The following is an 18,145-nucleotide window of genomic DNA, read 5'->3' as shown; positions in this document are numbered from 1 at the left end:
CCACATCCTTGTTCCAGAAACCTGAGGTATGACAAGCATGAGAAGCCACTTCCATGTCTCAGATGGGACCCGGGGCAAGTCCCTGGGGTTGGCGTAGCGTTTCCCAAAGGGCAAAAGGAGAGGCGCTGGACAGGCCTCTGCTTCCCTGGGAAATGATGAGCAACCTACCGGAGGGACAAAAGCGTCCACTCTTAAAGCACAAAGCTGCAAAGATCCCACGTGCTTTCTTTGTTTTTTTCATTCGGTTAAATTGAGGTGTAATTTATGCGTTTTCAAAAGTCAAAAGAATTGCACCCAGGGCCCCGGCAGCAGGGCGGGCTGCGGCTGCTGAGGTCAGAGGCCCAGCGCGGCACAGGAAGGGCCAAACGCTTTTCCCGGCCTTTGGGCCCTCGGCGTGTGAAGCCCCAGGGCCACGGGGAAAGTCGGGCCATCTGGGCCAGGCGCGCCCAGGCGGCCGTCCCAGCAGGGGCCGAGTGGGGCGCTGGGCGGGCGTCTGTCCTGAGAGCTGGCACCGGGCGGCGGGACTCTAGGCCCCCAGGCACGTGGGCTGCGGAGCGGGGGCCGCCCAGCGGGGCGCCGCGACCCCTGACGCGGCTCGGGGGGGCCCCCGGCGGGGGGGGGGAGCGCATTCCCGGAGCGCGGCGCGCCGACCGAAGTCAGACGAGAGCGCGGAGCGGCGGCGGGCAGGGGGCGGCAGGTGCGGCGGGGCGAGCTCGCCGGACTTCGGGGAGAGAGCCGGGCGCCGTGGGCCCCGGCGCCCCCGCTCCCTACCCTGGCCCGCTGCCCGAGCCCTGGCACTTCCGGGGCCCGGCGGCGCTTCGGGGGAGCTCCTCCAAGGGCAGCCTCCGGGGGGCGGGGGAGCGCGCGGCGCGGTGGCCGGGCTCCCGCAGGGGCGGCGGGCGGGGTGGGGTGAGGCAGGCCGGCCCCCTCCCCTCCCGCCCGCCCTCCCTTCCTCCCGTCCTGCAGCCAATTAGACGGCCCCCTTGGGCGGGAGGCGTGGGTCGCTCCATAAAGCGGCGCGGAGCTGTCACCCCGCGAGCAGGCTGCGCACCATCCGGGCGGGAGCCAGCGCCACAGACTCGGGCGCCTCGGGCCGGGGAGCGCAGAAGAGCCATGGCCACCACCAACGGGGCCGTGGAGAACGGGCAGCCGGACAGGAAGCCGCCTGCCCTGCCGCGCCCTGTCCGAAACCTGGAGGTCAAGTTCACCAAGGTGAGGCGGGCGCCCATCCCACCCGACGGTCGCCTGGCTCCGCCCTGGGCTGGTCCGGCCGGGGTGGCGGGGACGAGGAGCCAGCAGGCGGGGAAGCCGCTCCGCTCCGAGGGTGCGGGGCGCTGCGGGCGGCGCGCCCTCAGCCGAGTTCGCCCGGCGCTCCCATGACCGGAGCCTCTCCGCCTGGGTCCGGCCCTCTCGAAGCCGCGTCCCGCGGCGCAGGACCTGCCGGCGGGAGCGCGTCCACCCGCACCCCGAAGGGGACTCCGCGATCCGCACTCCGGGCCGGGCTCTCGGGCGGCGGGGCTCAGCGCTCTAAGCCTCCAAGCCTGGAGAGGGACGCTGCGCAGCGCCCGCGCCGCGGCCCCGACGTGCCCTTGCAGGGCCCGCTTGGAAGGCGAGCCGAGGTGCGGGCCGCCGTACCCCTGGTCTCCCCGCAGGCCCTGCGGCACGGTTTCGGGGGCTCAGCGGGTCGGGCTTCGGGAGGGTCAGAGGGTGCCCGAGAACACCGAGAGTTGGTCTGAGAGCTCGGTCTGCACTGGGGAGCTGCGACTTGGAGACTCCAGAACCGTGTCATGTGTCATCGGGAGCACAGGGCGAGACGTCGTTCCTTCGGTGCTTGGCCTACCTAGCTTTCCAGTAGAGCCCGGGGGAGTAGGAAGGTGAGCACTGCTGAAACTGCCCTGGAAGCCCGCGGCCCTGGTGTTGACCGACAGAGAATGCTTCCCGATGGTGTCCGAACCCGGCCTGGGAAGCCGCGGGTGGCCAGGCCCCACCGCGCCGCGGCCCCGTTGGAGTCTCTGCTGTTTTGCGCTGGGCTGGGAGGCTGGAGCGTTGGCAAAGCGGTGAGATCACCTGCCTAGGGCAGAAAGGAAGATGGCGAGGCCTGGAGCCCAGGCTCAGGAGGGCTGCGGGCAGCGCGTCCCGTGGGAGGACACTCGGAGCCTGTGGACTGGGGTGGGGAGCACGGCAGGGTCGCAGGCCGAGAGTCTCGGCTGGCTTCTCTTTCCCCAACTTTCCCTCCTTTTAATTTTTTTAAAATTTGCATCTTATCCATACCCTCCCCCCAACTCCAGCTGACATAGCACTGAGAAAATTTCCCCATCAATTTTACTTTCAAAAGTAGCAATTATGTCTCTCAAATAGTTTTAATCAAGCGGAGAAAGTTGCAGGCCACTATGTGTGGCCTTCAGATCTTGGTCTCTTGGCACTTCATGTCGGCTCTGCCTCTGATCACATGACATTTAAATTAACTGTTTTCAGAGGGCTCCCTAATCAACAGAGACACTTCACCAGAAACGCTGGAGATTATTTTTACCGTAGTTTCCCTAGTGGTATCCGCTTCAGAGCAAAAATTCCATCACCCATTCTGGGAACAGTCAGAATAGTACCTACCTCTTTTCAGATCGTTAGGCTGTTGGTGCTGGCCTCGTGGTGGTGGTGGTGCCGTTTGGTTTTATTTTTGTTTTGTAAGGTTTTTGTTTTTTAATGCTACAGAAGCAGGAAATTGCTATGTTATTGTCCTTTGCCTTTCTACCTTTCTGAATCCTATCAGAGCAATGCAGCCACCTATGGATAGTTTCCTTCTTTCTCTGCAGTTCTTTATGGCCCTTCATGAGTGGATAGAGAGGAGGATCTTAGCGGATTCACAGAGTGACCAGTGTCTGTTGTCTTGCTGGGTGCCCCCTCTTCCTGGTGGAGCAGAACCGGCTGTGTGATTAAGGCTGGGGAGAGGCGTTGAGATGCTCAGGGGCTCCCAGGCCAGGAAGGCTACTAGGGCCTGACCCCAGGCCACTGTACCCTCCTTCCCTGTGGAGGGTGAGGCCTCCAGCTGCTCTGTCCTTGCTCCCGGCCCGCAGGCTGACCACCGCAGAGGCCTACCCCAGCAGCTGTGGGGCCCAGGCAGCCAGCAGGGTGGTGGCCGAGGGACAGCAAGCCCGGCCAGCAATGCTAGGGAGCCTCTGGCTGGAGCGGCGACAGACAGGGCCTAGGAAAGAAGCAGGAGAGCCAGAACCGCAGAACCGAGGCCCAGGGCCCGCAGTGGGGCAGGCAGTGCGGAGGGGTGGAGTGTGAGAGCCCCTTAAAGTCCTGTTAGTTTTCAAACCTGACTCATGGAGCTTCTTGCTAATGGAGGACATGCCGGAAATGGTGGGTCTGAGCCCCAGCCTTGGGGATAACATTTCCCAGCAAAAGTCCAGTTTCCGGAAGGACGACCTTGTCATAACTTCTTCATTTGTTCTCACATTTTTAAAAGATTTTATTTATTGGGTGCCTGGGTGGCTCAGTCGTTAAGCGTCTGCCTTCGGCTCAGGTCATGATCCCAGGGTCCTGGGATCAAGTCCCACATCGGGCTTCCTGCTCAGTGGGAAGCCTGCTTCTCCCTCTCCCACTCCCCCTGCTTGTGCTCCTGCTCTCGCTGTCTCTCTCTCTGTCAAATAAATAAATAAAATCTTAAAAAAAAAAAAGATTTTATTTATTTATGAGAGAGAGAGAGAGCAAGCAAGCATGGCGGGGGGCAGAGGGAGAGGGAGAAGCAGGCTCCCCACTGAGCAGGGAGCCCAAAGCGGGGCTGGATCCCAGGACCCCGAGATCATGACCTGAGCCAAAGGCAGACGCTTAACTGACTGAGCCACCCAGGTGCCCCTATTCTCACATTTGCATATTGGGCTCTGCTATGGGACTCTGATAGGGGGTGGAGGGGGGGAATCCCCTTCGGCATCCCCCTTCCACCAGATCTCAGAGGATAGCAGTCTCTTTCACTTTGGGGGGGGGGCTTTCCTTTCTTTAGAAAATGCCTTCCAGGGGCGCCTGGGTGGCTCAGTTGGTTAAGCGACTGCCTTTGGCTCAGGTCATGATCCTGGAGTCCCGGGATCGAGTCCCACATCGGGCTCCCTGCTCAGCGGGGGGTCTGCTTCTCCCTCTGACCCTCTTCCCTCTCGTGCTCTGTCTCTCATTCTCTCTCTCAAATAAATAAATAAAATCTTTAAAAAAAAAAAAAGAAAGAAAAAGAAAATGCCTTCCAGTAACAGATTCTCTTTAAGAGTTTCTGGTTCACTCAAACACCCGATTTTCTGATCTCTTTTATAAAAGCTACAATTCGCTCCGATCTCCTGTTCTGAAAACATAACTCCTTTGAGTTTAGCTGAAGTCCAGTGGAGGTTACTGTAAATGGCATCAACAGACCTCACTTGCGTGGCCACCATCTTCACCTTCACCCCGGGGCACCCGGCTCCTCAGAGCCGCTGTGGTTTCCAGCTCAGCCCGGATGACATGCCATTCCACTCCTTCAGTAAAATGTGAATCCTGGAACCTAATTTTTATACCTCCATAAGGTTTATCTGATACCAATTCACAAGTCGAGGAGAACAGTTTTGTTTTGTTTTTTTCTGGACATGTTAACCTGATTTGGGGCTAAAAACAGTATAGACAGCATAATTGGTAGACCACACTTACTGACCCCTACTTTATTTGTGTTTTTGTTTTGTTTTTAGCGGAGAGAAAATCAACAGTAGAAACCACTTACAAGATTACTTACTAGCGTAGTATACAGAAAAAAATTTTTGCTAAATTGGCAACCTCGCGATGGGAAAATATGGTCAGAGTTGAGGAGTCTGACTGTTTTTTTGAAGTCGCTCATTAGGAGGGACTACGGATCAATGTCATGACCGACCAAGTAATTTTTTTTTTTTTTTGGAAGACCATGCTTGGAGGTGAAGTGTAACAGACATCTGATCGTTGCAATCTGTTTCCATCCTCCTTATTTATATTCTCTTCTACCATCTTCTCACTTTCCCTCCCCCTTGGAATTGATACCAGGAAGGATCTCGAATCAGCAGTTTTCACTGATGGTCTGTATTTTCTAACCCACGAAATTTCATCTTCCGACAAATGGGACTCTCTCTCTGGCTGCACTTCCCTCCCCATGCTAACTGAACCTCTCTTCTCCACTTATTAATTTCTCGCTGTTACCGAGTGATTGCTTGCTGGATGGCAAGAGTGAACTCTTGGATTTGGTTTCAGCTGGAAGAATAAACCTGTAATTGTAGCCTGGCCGATTCCACGTGCTTCCCTGGGGGCCTGGCCTCCTGTTGAAGGCACTGAGCTTCCAGAGTCGGATGGACACATCCTACAGGCAAGGGATGCTCTCAGCTCTGGATTCCACACGCGGGAGAGGGTGACTCTGCCCACCTGCCCCACAAGATCTGGCCTTCTGTGCTTTGTCCCCACCCTACTGAGCCTTCCCTGCTTTCTGGGGAGAGTGATCAAAACGGTCTCCCCCAGTAGCTTCCCAGAGCGAGTTTCTCTCCCAGTGAGCTTTGGAGTTTTTACAGGAGAGCCCAGGGCAGAGACCGTAACCAAGCCGCACTCTGGATGAGATGTCTCCCCTCTTGTCTATCATCACTGGGGAGTCAAGTGTTCTAAATGAATAAAATTCACAGTAATTGAAATTAGCCCTCGGAGGGACACGATTCTTTTACATGACTCAAAGAGAGATAAAAGATATGCCTATAGATACAGAAATGGAATTCGATGAGCTAGGCGTGTACTTAGAAATTATTGGTGGCATTTTGTTTGATGGAAATGCTTCTAAAGTGTCTTCCTTGTGTCTGTGACTGGGGTCTCTGTGACACCATGAAGGGCTGTGATGATCAGCCTGTCCCATGCCGGTTCAGCAGCAGATCATCTGGATAGCCGGGACCTCCACGTTGTCAGAACGTGTTTTGTGTATTATCTGTCACCTCTGTTCCTGGTTCTTTTCTGAAGGCCCTCTCTTTGCGGTACTTTTTTAAGGCAGTTAGCAGTTAGAGTAAACTAAGAGTAAATAGTACACACCTTTCAGCGTGGGCACTCTGTGAATTCCTTTTAGTTTGCTCATGATGTCTTTTTATTTTTAACGTCCTTGTTCTCAGCTGTGTTCTAGATAATTGAGACTCCGAAGTGATTTTTGTAGGTTCTTTGGTTCTAGATATAAACGGTTATTTGCTACATCTGTTCATACAACCAGAACACTTCCCAGCCCAAATATCTATCTTTATATTCCAACACGGGCTTTTATTAAAGCCAGCATGAAAATAGGCATTTTAAATAGACTGTGGGAGGAGTACCGATATACACCAACCAAGATTAAGGAATATAGGAAGATCCTGGTAGAAAGCCAGTTCCTTGGGAATCTGGCTGGGGGTTTCTTCAACAGGGAGGAGACAGAAGGGAGTGCTCACTGCTGACCTACCCTTCAAGGGCAGGAAGATCCCTTGGCACTTTATATGTATAAACCTATTTGGTCTTCCTCCCAATGAGGGTGTAGGATTTAACTTATACTCTTTAACTATTTAACTCGGCTCTTCCTTCTTGAATCCATGTTAATGATTCAAATGGCTCAGTCGGTTAGGCATCTGCCTTCGGCTCAAGTCATGATCCCAGGGTCCTGGGATCGAGTCTGGCTCGAGGAACCTGCTTCTCCCTCTCCCTCTGCCCCTCCCCCCTGCTTGTGCGCTGGCGCGCTCTCTCTCTGTGTCAAGTGAATAAATAAATAAAAAGAGGACACGATGTTTAGAAAAATTCTAAATGACTTTAGTTTCATTAGGATGAAAAGTAGTTCTCTGTAAATGTATTAGAACTCAGGAGCCTTGGATTCTAATTCTGAGTGTGTTCCTGGTTAGGCATGTGATTCCATCTCCCCTCCAGGTCCCATCTGTAAAAGAGTGTGAGGGAGGGGGGAGGAGGAGGGTGGGGGAGGACAAGACGTTACCTAAGGTCCTCAGCATGTTGGAATGATATGATTTTGATTTAAGCCCTAATGCATTACAACTTCCTTTCCTGGTTAGATATTCATCAACAATGAATGGCACGAATCCAAGAGTGGAAAAAAGTTTGCCACATATAATCCTTCAACTCTAGAAAAAATATGTGAAGTAGAAGAAGGAGATAAGGTGAGTGCTGCCCCGAACTCCCCCCCCCCCGAAGTAATTAAATTACAGATAACTAGAGGATAAGGAGGCCGTTTGGCTTAACTGTAAGACAGACCTGGCCCATACTCAGGGTAGGACCTGAGTTTGCTGCTTCTCACACACACGGCCCAGAATGGGATCAATTAGGGGCGATCCACTGCAGAGAGTCACTCTCCTTTGATAGATGTTTCCCCATCTATAAGGATGACCTCAGCTATCCTCGTCACATGGCTAAAGGAAAGGTTTTTATCAATGATTCGAACCTGGAGGCATGAAACCCTCTTTCCAGAAAGCATTTCCGGCTGGTATGTTTCACCAAATGCAGCATTCTGGCAGGAGACACTTGAAAGAGAAAGGCTCTCAGGGAAAAAGACTTGCTAACCAAGTCATGCAGGGGTAATAATATCATGCAATCACCAGATTTCCTTTCTACCAGAACCTGAAATGATCACGGAAAGCTATAGTCTTTATAACTATATATGTAGTTATATATATATAACGGACTTCTGATTGTGTCCTTGATACATTTCAAAGCCGGAAAGTATCTTTTATTTTTTTTTTTAAAGATTTTATTTATTTATTTGACAGAGAGAGACACAGCGAGAGAGGGAACACAAGCAGGGTGAGTGGGAGAGGGAGAAGCAGTCTTCCTGCCGAGCAGGGAGACCGATGCGGGGCTCGATCCCAGGACCGTGGGATCATGACCTGAGCCGAAGGCAGACGCTTTTAAATATACGTGGCATTAGAGGAAAGTTTGAAGGTAAAGCTTTTCTAAGGAGAGAAGGGAAATCTAAACCTCTCCTCCACCACTAGAGTAATCATCTGATGTTCTTGTACATGTAGGGGTAATGTTGAATGTGGACAGGGTGGAAGACATGTCTAAAATAGGCTTGAATTGGATCCCACAAGTGAGAGTTCTCTGACAGGCAGGAAACACACAGTGGTTCTACCCATCCAGAACCTCCCGTGCGCATGTGCCTCAAGCTAAGCTCTGTTTGCAAAGGTAATAGCATCGAGGAGCTCATCTTTCTATGACGTGAGGATGTGGGGCATCTGGGGCGTGGGAGACATGATGTGGAGCAGGATTCCCAGTGGGTGATTCCCAGGTGCAGGACCCAGGTATCAAAGAGGAGAATGAGATCCCTGCCCCAGGCTCTGGTTTTTCCCTTGGTCTGAGGACCTGCTCTGAGCACCTGGAAACAGATGCTATCCTGTCCCCTGCAGCTGGAGAGGCCCTGGCCTCCACCCCAGAGCCTGGGACAAGGAATTCAAAGTGCTAATATCTCCCTTGCCAAAGCTTTCACTTGCCTCCAAGCTTTGGAGACACAGAATCTTGGTGGAGTGTCCCTCTTGACTGCATCGGGCAGCTCTTGCCTGTTGTACTCTCCTAGGGAAGTGAGGCTCAGAGGGGTCTGGGGGATGACCCGTTGCTCATCAGCAACCAGAGCCTCGAACTCAAGTTCCTGCAGTAAGAATGGGTGACATTAAACAGCTCTAAAAAGCTCGAACTTCTTGCCCTTTAAGAAGAAGGTTCCATTGTAATTCTTCTATGGGTGCACAGAAAATCCAGTTCCTTGCCCATGGAATGGCGCCACACTTCTGCCCCCCTGGGCAGGGGGTGGGGTGGGTGGAGGTGGGGGGTGGGGTTGGAGGTGAGGCTGAAGACAGAGAAAAAGTTCCAGATCCTCCCTGTCTGTGGACTTTTCCGATGCGGTCAGTTCTGAGATCCTGAGAAGCACTCCTGCCCCATTCTCACTATGGGACCACAGTCCTCAGCTTGAATAAAATGCCAAGACAGACATTTCCCACCTAACTGATGAACTGTGGAAGTGTGTGTGTGTGTCCAAACTGAGCGAGCAAGTGGAAAATCTTTTCCTACTCGGGTCACCAAGAAAAATAATTAAGGTTGGTACTCTTATAAACTATTTTAAAACACTTTTATAATCAGAAGGAAAGCTCATACTTGGCCATTGTAGAAATCTTGGAAAAGACTCAAGATGTAAAGAAGGAAAAAGTCACTTGAAAGCCCCAGACGGGGTGGGGGGGGTGGTCCAGCCGTCTCGAACCTAGCTGCCACCTTCCAACTGACCGCCACCAACCCCCCTTCCCCTGCTTCGTGCTGGACGCAGCTCTCTGCCGTTCTCTGTAACTGACGGCTGAGCTCTCCCAAAACGCAGTCGCGACAAAAGGTGACACTCTTCTGGTTTTTGGCCTCTCAGCCCGACGTGGACAAGGCAGTGGAGGCCGCACACGCTGCCTTCCAGAGGGGCTCGCCCTGGCGCCGCCTGGATGCCCTGGGCCGTGGCTGGCTCCTGCATCAGTTGGCTGACCTTGTGGAGAGGGACCGCGCCATCCTGGCTGTGAGTACACGCCCATGGGCAGGCACGTGTGGGACCGCCTGGCCCCTGCGGGGCTTGGGAGGCCCAGGGCGCTGGTTTTGTGTGGAGGTGTATGTGTCAGGTCCTTTGAGGCTAGGCCATATCCTGGTCCTACCTGTACTACGAAATTAACCTTTTTTTTTTTTTTTAAACATGAAATCTCTTTTACTGTTAAATTGCACTTCATCCTAAGTGACAAGATCCATGAAATTACAGGTTTAGTGTGCTGGTATATTTTTTTCGAATTCTTATTAAAATAGATGCCACCCCTTAACATAGAAAACACTGTTCCCATAGAACTTAAAAATCACCCCTGTTTCACCCTTGTACTGGGCAGTGGTGAGCATGCGCGGACTGATGGTGAGGGCAGGGTAACCTGGTTATGGGGCACCTCAGGCTATGAAAGACCTCAGTTCAAATCCCAGCTCTGCCCCTTACTAGCTGTGTGACTTTGGACAAGTTGCTTTACTTCTCTGAGCATATATTTCTTTATGGGAGATACCAATAATAATGATACTTAAATGGTGTGAGGATGATCCACTTAAAATCCTTAGCAGAGTGCCTGGCATGCTGTAAGCACTAAGTAGATGATAGCTATTATTAGGAACAGCAATCCTCGTAACAGTGCTGCACGCCCAGCTGCATGCCGTCCTGGCCAGTAATTTCTAGGCATCTTAGTTCCTCTGCGGCAAAATAGGCGTGTGAATTCAGCCTGCTCCATGACATGGGGTCGCTCCCATCAGACCGGGCTGTGAAGACATTTATAGGTTGTAAATGCATGATTTACAGGGATGCTAAGACCTTCCTCTGGTCTTGCAGTGAGTGAGCAGAGGAAATCTCAGGGCCACCTCCTGCCTTGAGGTCCTTCCCAGCCTACACACGCCGCCCTCCCACGGCTCTCCGGCTCCTGTTTAGAAGTTGCTCCAAACCTTGAGGCCCGGTTGGTAGGGGACTAAATCTCCTTTTCAGCCTCCTATTTGAACAAATGGTTCTTTCCCCTCTTGATCTGATGTCTGGACCGAGCGGTAGAGTAGCTACCTTCGTGGAGACCACATCATCCAGGATGCCGAAATTGTTTTTGTGCTTGAATGTGTGTTTCGGGGCTGGAGAGTGGGGGAACCCTGTGTCTGGGGTGCCACTCTTCACTGCATCGCCCTGAGGGTACGTCTGCACAGAGAGCTCAGCCCTCCTTCCTTCCCACCCCGCCAGCCAGGTCCGGCATGTTTGCCCCCCAGCCCGGGCAAGGGTGGTTCCCTCTCGGGGTCAGCGTTTCTGTCCTCGGAGCCTCTGGTTTCTTCCCGCAACGAAAGCCAGCCTCAACTCTCAAGCTGCCAGACTGGCTTTTTCAAAAACATTTCTGTTTTCACCCAGCATGAGCTCATCAGTCTGCAATGTCCGTGGGGACTAATAGCAGGCGGGAGAGGATGTGCCCTGGGCACCCCTCCCCACCCTGTCCTCAAGTGTCAGTATCATCTGCATCTGTGGGAGCCCGCCCCGTGGTCCTGGCGGGGCTGTGTTGCGATCGCAGATGGAGCGAGTTGCCTCTCGCCATCAGGACCTTGCTGCCCACAAGAAATAAGATCCGGCTCTTTGCCACATCATGAAAGGAACAAGAGAATTACTGGCAAATATGGTTTTTCAAACCAGGACCACATGATAGGAAAGCACCCTCACCCTCCACCTTGATACGGTTTTCCTGCATTTTCCTGCAGCGAAGTGCTTCTTTCCATCATGTTCTCTTGCCGGCTCAGTGGTTTTGACAGAGCTAGGTCTTTACTTCTGTATTCGATGTTTAGAAACAGATGTGGGGGATCCGGCAGCCCCAGCTTTCTCCCCCTTCCTGAGGCACCTGGGGTCCAGCTCTAGCTCTGTGGGTGCTCTTTCTGGAAGCCCCCAAATTGGGGCCCTCCCTGTTTACTCTCTTTCCAACCCAAGCCCTATTTCTGGGCCTTCTCGTTTTAAGCTTTTGGCACACTCACTGAGTCTCGGGGCAGGTTCCCTCAGCCCTTTTCTTCACTCTTTCCTATCTGAAGGTTACAGTGTGTTAATTTTTCAGAAGGCCTATTTTTTCTCGTAAAATGTCAAGGGAAGTAAACTGGGGAGCAGCTGTGGTTTATTCCCGGCCCAGCCCCAATAACTGTTTAAAAGTCCCCATCAGTAGCTAACACTTGATTTCTCACGTCCAGCCCTGTCCGCTCATCTGTGAATCTTTTTTTGTGTGTTTAAAAAGAATTTCCTGCCTAAATCTAGTATGACCCCAGTTTTGCTTGGATAGCTTTCCATGGAACCAACCTGGCAAATTCATGTTGTCATTCTGGGAGGCAAACTTGCCCAAGTTAATAATGAAAGATAGCCAACGCTTGCTGAATGCTCACCATGGACCAGGCTTATCGTAGGCACATTTATTATCCCATTTCAGAGATGAGGACACTGAGGCCCAGAGAGGTTAAGTAACCTAAGGCTATCCAGCCAGGACTGGAGGCAGGACTGCCCCACAATGCTATGCCAAGGTCCTCTGCCTTTCTCTTCCTGTCCCATCCCAGAAAAGGGCCAAGAATAAACTGGTCCCACTGAGAGATCTGCAGATGCTGTCCAGCGTAGCCCAGTCCGGGACCTTTCGGCATGATTTGCAACAGTTGGGTTTCCCATGGGAAAACAAAAGTTTCAGCTTGGAATGTAACTCAACAGGAGCCAAAGTACAGTGTTCTGGATGTTACCTTGGCCTGACTTGGTCCCTGAGCAGCATCCTCTAGGGGTGGGATCCATCCCAGACCCAGATCGGCCCTGTCCTCTTCAGCAACTCACACTCCTGTCTCCTCGGTGTCCCCAAATAAGGATTGCCAAAAAGGAAGCTGCCAAAAAGAGAGATGATCATAGTCATCCGGTTATTAATGTCATCATGAAGCAGTTAGCATGGCACTTCCTGTGGGCAGGCCCCGTCCTAGCCCTCACCCCAGCCCCAGGAGGCAAGTACCACTCTTATTATTATTATTCTCATTTTACAGATGAGGAAACTGAGTCAGAGAGGGATCTGGGGGCTTGCCGCTCAGTGAAGGAAGTGGTCACTCCTGTTTAGGAATGCTCAGCTCCTCCCTGAAGCAAAGTTCTGAGAGTCGCCCTGAGCACCCTGTGTAGCCATTCTACAGTCTTCCCAGATGCAAATGTCCTGGGGCAGCAGCCTAAGGAGTGGTCACTGTGCTGGCTGGAAGTCAGATGCCCCGAATTCAGTGCCCCGCTGGGTGACCTTAGGTGTCACCCGGCTCTGTTAGCCTTGGTGTGGGCACCTTGACGTGACAACAGAGGTGTCAAGGTCAGAGATGAGGCCGATGCAGGTGCACGCGGAGGGGCCTCTCTTCCCCAGTGAGTCACCATCTCACTACATGGACTCTAAAAGGAGAATCCAGCCCCAGGCTACATGTCCGGGTGGCCACTTCCTGCAGAGATGGATGACAGGCGGTTTCAGCGCCAGACTCCACTGGGGCCGCTTGTCTGAGGGACAAAGGGGTCCTCTTAAACCCCGGGCTGGAAATAGAGAAGAATCCCTGCCATTGAGTGGCTGCCCACTCGCCCTGGGTAATCACCTCCCTCACCACCAAGGGCGAGCCTGCTCCCTTCCCACTGTGCATCCGGCTTGGGCAGCCCGGTTGGGGAGGACGGTGCCTTTTGTGCTGGTGGCTCTCCCCTTCGGGGCTCCGTCGCTCTTTCCGCAGCCATGCTGGTCAGCCTGTGCAGGAAGGAGGAGCCCGCAGCGTCCCTTTGGTTAGAGGACGCGAGCCCTCTCTCCAGCCTCCCTGAAGGCAGCTAACCTCCCGAGAGCTTCCCCAGAGGGCGCACACCCTCGTGGCCAGGTCACCCAGCTGTGCTCTGGACAGAAGACCGAATGCCACCGTGTCTTCCTTCCCAGGGAGGCTCCACATCAGACTTCCATCTGCCGTCCTTCACGGGGACGCTTGCCCATGCCCTGGCCAACGCCCCCCGCCCCCCGACTGAGCTGTTTTGTTTTTGTTTTTTTAAGATTTTTATTTATTTAACAGAGATAGAGAGAGAGCACAAGTAGGCAGAGCAGCAGACAGAGGCAGAGGGAGAAGCAGGCTCTCTGCTGAGCAGGGAGCCCGATGCGGGGCTCGATCCCAGGACCCTGGGATCATGACCTGAGCCGAAGGCAGACGCTTAACCGACTGAGCCACCCCGGTGCCCCTGAGCTGTTTTGAAAGCAGAGTAATCCTTGACAGTCTGAGCCAGGTCTGATGGGAAACGCAGTGGCTTGCTTTCTGAGGGGACACATGGAACAAGGCACACGCAGTGTCCTAGGACTGGGCTCTCTACCCCCTGCCCCCTGGCTTTAACCCCCTGATGTCGAAGAAGGAAACTGCGTCTGACACAGATGTTGTCTTTTTCCTGCAGACCCTAGAAACAATGGACACGGGGAAGCCGTTCCTTCACGCCTTTTTCATCGACCTGGAGGGCTGTATTAAGACCCTCAGATACTTTGCAGGGTGGGCTGACAAAATACAGGGCAGGACCATCCCCACAGGTGAGCTAACGCAGCCTCATCGGGGTGGGGGGGGCAGCTTTCGGGGGCTCTGTCTTCTCGTTGTTCCAGGTAGCCTCTCCACAGCACCCCTGCCCCCCCTCCCCAGGGCCCCCTTCCTTGTTGCCAAAGGAAGTGGCCCTGTGCTGATTTCTCCTAAGGAATTTTGCTTTTAACATTGAGCTAAAGATCTCTTCTTTGTGGACTAGATGAGACTTGGAGCTGACACTTCTGTGGGCTTCTGGGTTTCTTTCTTGTGTTTTTGCGACATAAAACCCTCAGCCGAGATTGATCCCACTGTGTTCTTCTCCACGTCACCTCTCTTCCAGATGACAACGTGGTGTGCTTCACGAGGCATGAGCCCATAGGTGTGTGTGGGGCCATCACTCCTGTAAGTATGGTGACTTTTCTAGATAGATCCGTGTGACTCCTGCCCCGCTCCCCTGTGGCCTCTAGAACCAGTTTCTGGTGTGTTTTGATTCGATCACACCGGCATTAACAGAGCATTTGCTCTGTGGCCTGGGGCTGGGTGCTTGAGCGTCACCGGGATGGCTTGGCTCCCATGCCTGCTCTCAGGGGGCCGACTCCTGGCACCGGGGATTCCAGCCAGAGGGCTCAGGAATGCCCAGCTTCTCTAGGGCAGGGGTCTTTTAAGAGGGCCTTAAAGGATGAGGAAGGATCCTTCAATAGGAAAATGGGTCTTCCAAGCAGTAGGAATGACCCCAGTGAGGGTGTCGAGGTGCCTGGGCTAACTGGGGTAGGGAGAGGGGCGCAATAGCAAGACAGCTGGTGAGGCCACACTTAGATGGGGACAAAGTGAGGAAGAGGACGAGTGCATGTCCGGTGGTCCAGGCTGGGCACCCGGTGAGCCATGGCAGCCTGGACTTTATTCACTGGGCAGTGGGGAGCCCGGCAGGTGCCAGGGAATGCGTTGATCCTGCCCATCTGTTGGAGAAAGCCCCAGGCCACTGCAACACCGGGGTGGGAGGCTGGGCAGACAGGCGGCAGCGTGGGGAGAGGATTGGAAGTGCGCTCCGTGGAGACAAGGAAGGTGTGTCCCTTCCACCAACCGCTGAGAGCCCGCTGTGTGGCAGGCACGGCGCCAGGGTCCCAGGTACTGAAGACATGCCCAGGCTTTGCCCCTGAGGAACTTGCAGGTCAGTTAAAAGGCTGAGGAAGGAAGCCCCGCGAAGAAAAATGCTAGGACAGGAACTGTTTGAAGACCAAGCAGAAGCATGGATTTGAAAGCTCCTAAGGAGGTCGAGTTGGTGGAGTTTAGTGTCTAATCAGAGGTTGGGGGTGAGTCCTGGCTGGAACTGGGTGGAGGGTGTTGCTGGGGGATTTGAGGAAGACTGGGAGAGAAGTGGGTTAGGGTGGAGTGCCGTGAAACATGAAGGTCATTCTGGGCAGATGTCATAGAGGGGCCAGTGGACAAGCCAAGCAAAGGGTCCCCATCAGGCATTTGCATATTTGGGTGGGGGGCTCGAGAGAGGCGAGGGCTGGAGCTACCCATGGGCAGTGGTCAGGACAGAGGTGTTTCTGCCCATCAAGTTGAGAGGGGGGCCATCCAGAGAGGGGTGCAGAGTGAGAGAAGAAGAGGGCCTGGGCCAAATCCCATACACTATCAGGGGATCCCACTGAGAAGTCTGAGCAGCTAGGATCGGGGGCATCCCAGGAATGGAATACATTTCCAGAAAAAGACTATGGTCTATAGGGTCCTCTCCTTCATAGGAATTAAAAAAGACAGAAACACAGCTGTTAGATTTGCTCACCAACAGTGGTGTGGGAGGCTTGGGGTGAAAACCCCAAGTGGAAACCCCTTTGCTGGGGCTTACAGAAGGGGACCTAGGCATATGGGCACCGCACTTCCAAGAAGCTTCAAGGGAAGTGGCAGAAGCTAAGGCAAGGTGCCCATTTGCTTGTCAGAGGGAGAGATGATGGTATTTGTGTGCTAAGGAGTGGGGGTCCAGGAAGAAGAGGGGATCCCAATCATTAGGGGGCACCCCAAAACAATGCCTGCCATAATTTAGCCGAGCATATTGGCCCTTGGGAACTGGGATCTTAGGTTTGTTGTCTAGTGGTAGGAATTCCAGGCAGAGCTGGGAGAGAAATCATAGTGGCCAGACCACAAGGTGGCCACCTTTGGCCAGCCCCGCGGGTATAGCTTTGCAGAGAGCTCTTCTGTTTGGCGTCCTTGGAACATAAGGAGCCAAAGGGACTCCTTTGGGATGGAGGTGGTTGAGGGACAGCTAGAATCAAGCTACCTGCTCTCTTGGAGACGCTTGGTTTCATTTTGCCTCATCAGAGATGATACTCGGAGGCGCAGGGTAGTAGAGGACACGAGGCTGGCTATGAATCCCGGCCTTTACCTGCTAGTTTGTGACCTTGGGCAAGTGACCTCTCCCTTCTGTGCCCCATCTGTAAATGGAGGTGATAACAGGACTATCTCATATGGGTTGGTAGGGATCAAATGAGTTAAGTTTTTGTGAAGTGCCTGGAACAGCACCTGGAACGGAGTGAACGCTCAGTGGCTGTTACCTCTTGTTAGGCTTCTTGTCACAGTGATTTTGAATCCTTGCCTCTGTAGTTGAAAGATGACAAGAAACGCCATTTCCCAACATGAATTTCACCAAACGGCAATTCAGTGGGGGCTTAGGATGTATTTTGTAAGAAGAGAAGAAGATCCTGTGACATCTGAGTTTAGGAGAGGCGGGCCTCATTCCTGCAGTATGTTTCAGGTCCTTTAACACGTTGATGGCATTATTATCCTCCAAGAGAAGGTAGTGCGCCTACAGCAGAATCCTCTTTGCAAAGACTACTTATTAACATCTCCCAGAATGCAGTTCATTAAGCACAGGGCAGGAATGCAGGTCTGAGCTTTGCACACTCCTGTATTACCTCTGACGGCCCAAATCCAGACCATGCAAAGCAAATATCCTCCTTGGAGACATTGCTGGGCCTCTGGGACAGGGTGGCGGGGTGGCTCGGGGTCCCCCAAGCTCCTCTGTGTTCTGTCCCTAGTGGAACTTCCCTCTGCTGATGCTGGTGTGGAAACTGGCGCCTGCTCTCTGCTGTGGGAATACCATTGTCATGAAGCCGGCCGAGCAGACCCCCCTCACTGCCCTTTATCTGGGCTCTCTGATCAAAGAGGTAAGGCATCCGAGAAAGAAAGAAAATATTACGTGTCATCGATAACTCCCCACTCCTAGGAACCAGGCCACCATCACCAGATAAAGTGCCCTGTCGAGCTGAGCCGTGCGTGACAGGGCCAGCCTGCTCACAGCTGAGTGGGAAGGGAATGGCTTCCTGGGTTTCACTTGGCAAGTGCGCTCTCTTTCTCCGGCTTGTGGTCACTGAGCTAGAAGAACCTCCATTCCTCCCACTGATCCTAATGAGAGACTTAACTCTTATTATGGGTTCAAACCCATGGTTTAGGAGCAAATGTTTTGTCTGGAGAATTTGCAGGAAGGTCACTTGAGAGGGAGCCAAGTATTTGGAGGGTCTCTGGGCCTTGCATTTGTGGCGTAGGAAATGGCCCCGTTGTTCTCTTGGAGGGGACATCTTGCAAGCTCCCACCGAGGGGGCTGCAGCAAGCCGGGCTCACTCACCCGAGCCTCCTCACCAGTGTTCCACGCTCGGGCCATTGTCCTGTCCCCACCCCCCCTGCCCCACAGCCACCGTGCTGGGAAACCCGTGGCCCAAAGAAACACCTCCTTCCAGACACACCTGGCAATGTGCTTCAGCCCTGCTGAGTCCAGCTTGTGTGTTGTAAAAGAGGTTAAAAAAGAAACAGGAAGGAAAGAGGGATGGGAGGAAGGATCCATTCATTTCACTTCTCAGCTGGGCTAATACAATCGGGAAGCAGGACCCTTACTGCTCAGAAGTCAGGCTGAAACCACCAGGAATTGGCCCGTTTCCCACTTTCCTTTGACTGGGGAGGTAGGACATGATTACATCATATTAATGAGACTGACAGATTCTAAAATCACAACCATGAACGCACAGCACCGAGGAAACCTAAAGACTCGAACGCCGTGTCCTAAAATCCTGCCTTTCTTAAAATAGTGTGTTTTAAT

At 53.3% G+C, this 18,145-nt stretch overlaps 1 protein-coding gene across 2 annotated transcripts in view; it reads left to right on the top strand.

Moving 5' to 3' along the window:
* The first annotated feature begins 1,027 nt into the window (after positions 1 to 1,027).
* ALDH1A3 (aldehyde dehydrogenase 1 family member A3) overlaps positions 1,028 to 18,145 on the top strand; it is a 37,808-nt gene continuing 20,690 nt past the window's right edge. The window contains exons 1-6 of one of the 2 annotated variants that reach the window (XM_035024007.1): positions 1,028 to 1,212; positions 7,038 to 7,142; positions 9,380 to 9,520; positions 13,943 to 14,072; positions 14,399 to 14,460; positions 17,091 to 17,219. In XM_035024007.1, the coding sequence (XP_034879898.1) occupies positions 1,114 to 1,212; positions 7,038 to 7,142; positions 9,380 to 9,520; positions 13,943 to 14,072; positions 14,399 to 14,460; positions 17,091 to 17,219 (666 nt within the window). In that variant the 5' untranslated portion in view covers positions 1,028 to 1,113. The remainder of the gene's footprint in view (positions 1,213 to 7,037; positions 7,143 to 9,379; positions 9,521 to 13,942; positions 14,073 to 14,398; positions 14,461 to 17,090; positions 17,220 to 18,145) is intronic. The other variant, XM_035024008.1, reaches the window with a different exon arrangement.

Source organism: Mirounga leonina, unplaced genomic scaffold (assembly GCF_011800145.1).
Source record: "Mirounga leonina isolate KUSES-001 unplaced genomic scaffold, KU_Mleo_1.0 Mir_178, whole genome shotgun sequence".
Lineage (NCBI taxonomy): Eukaryota > Metazoa > Chordata > Mammalia > Carnivora > Phocidae > Mirounga > Mirounga leonina.
This window is presented reverse-complemented; position numbering and strand designations above follow the sequence as displayed.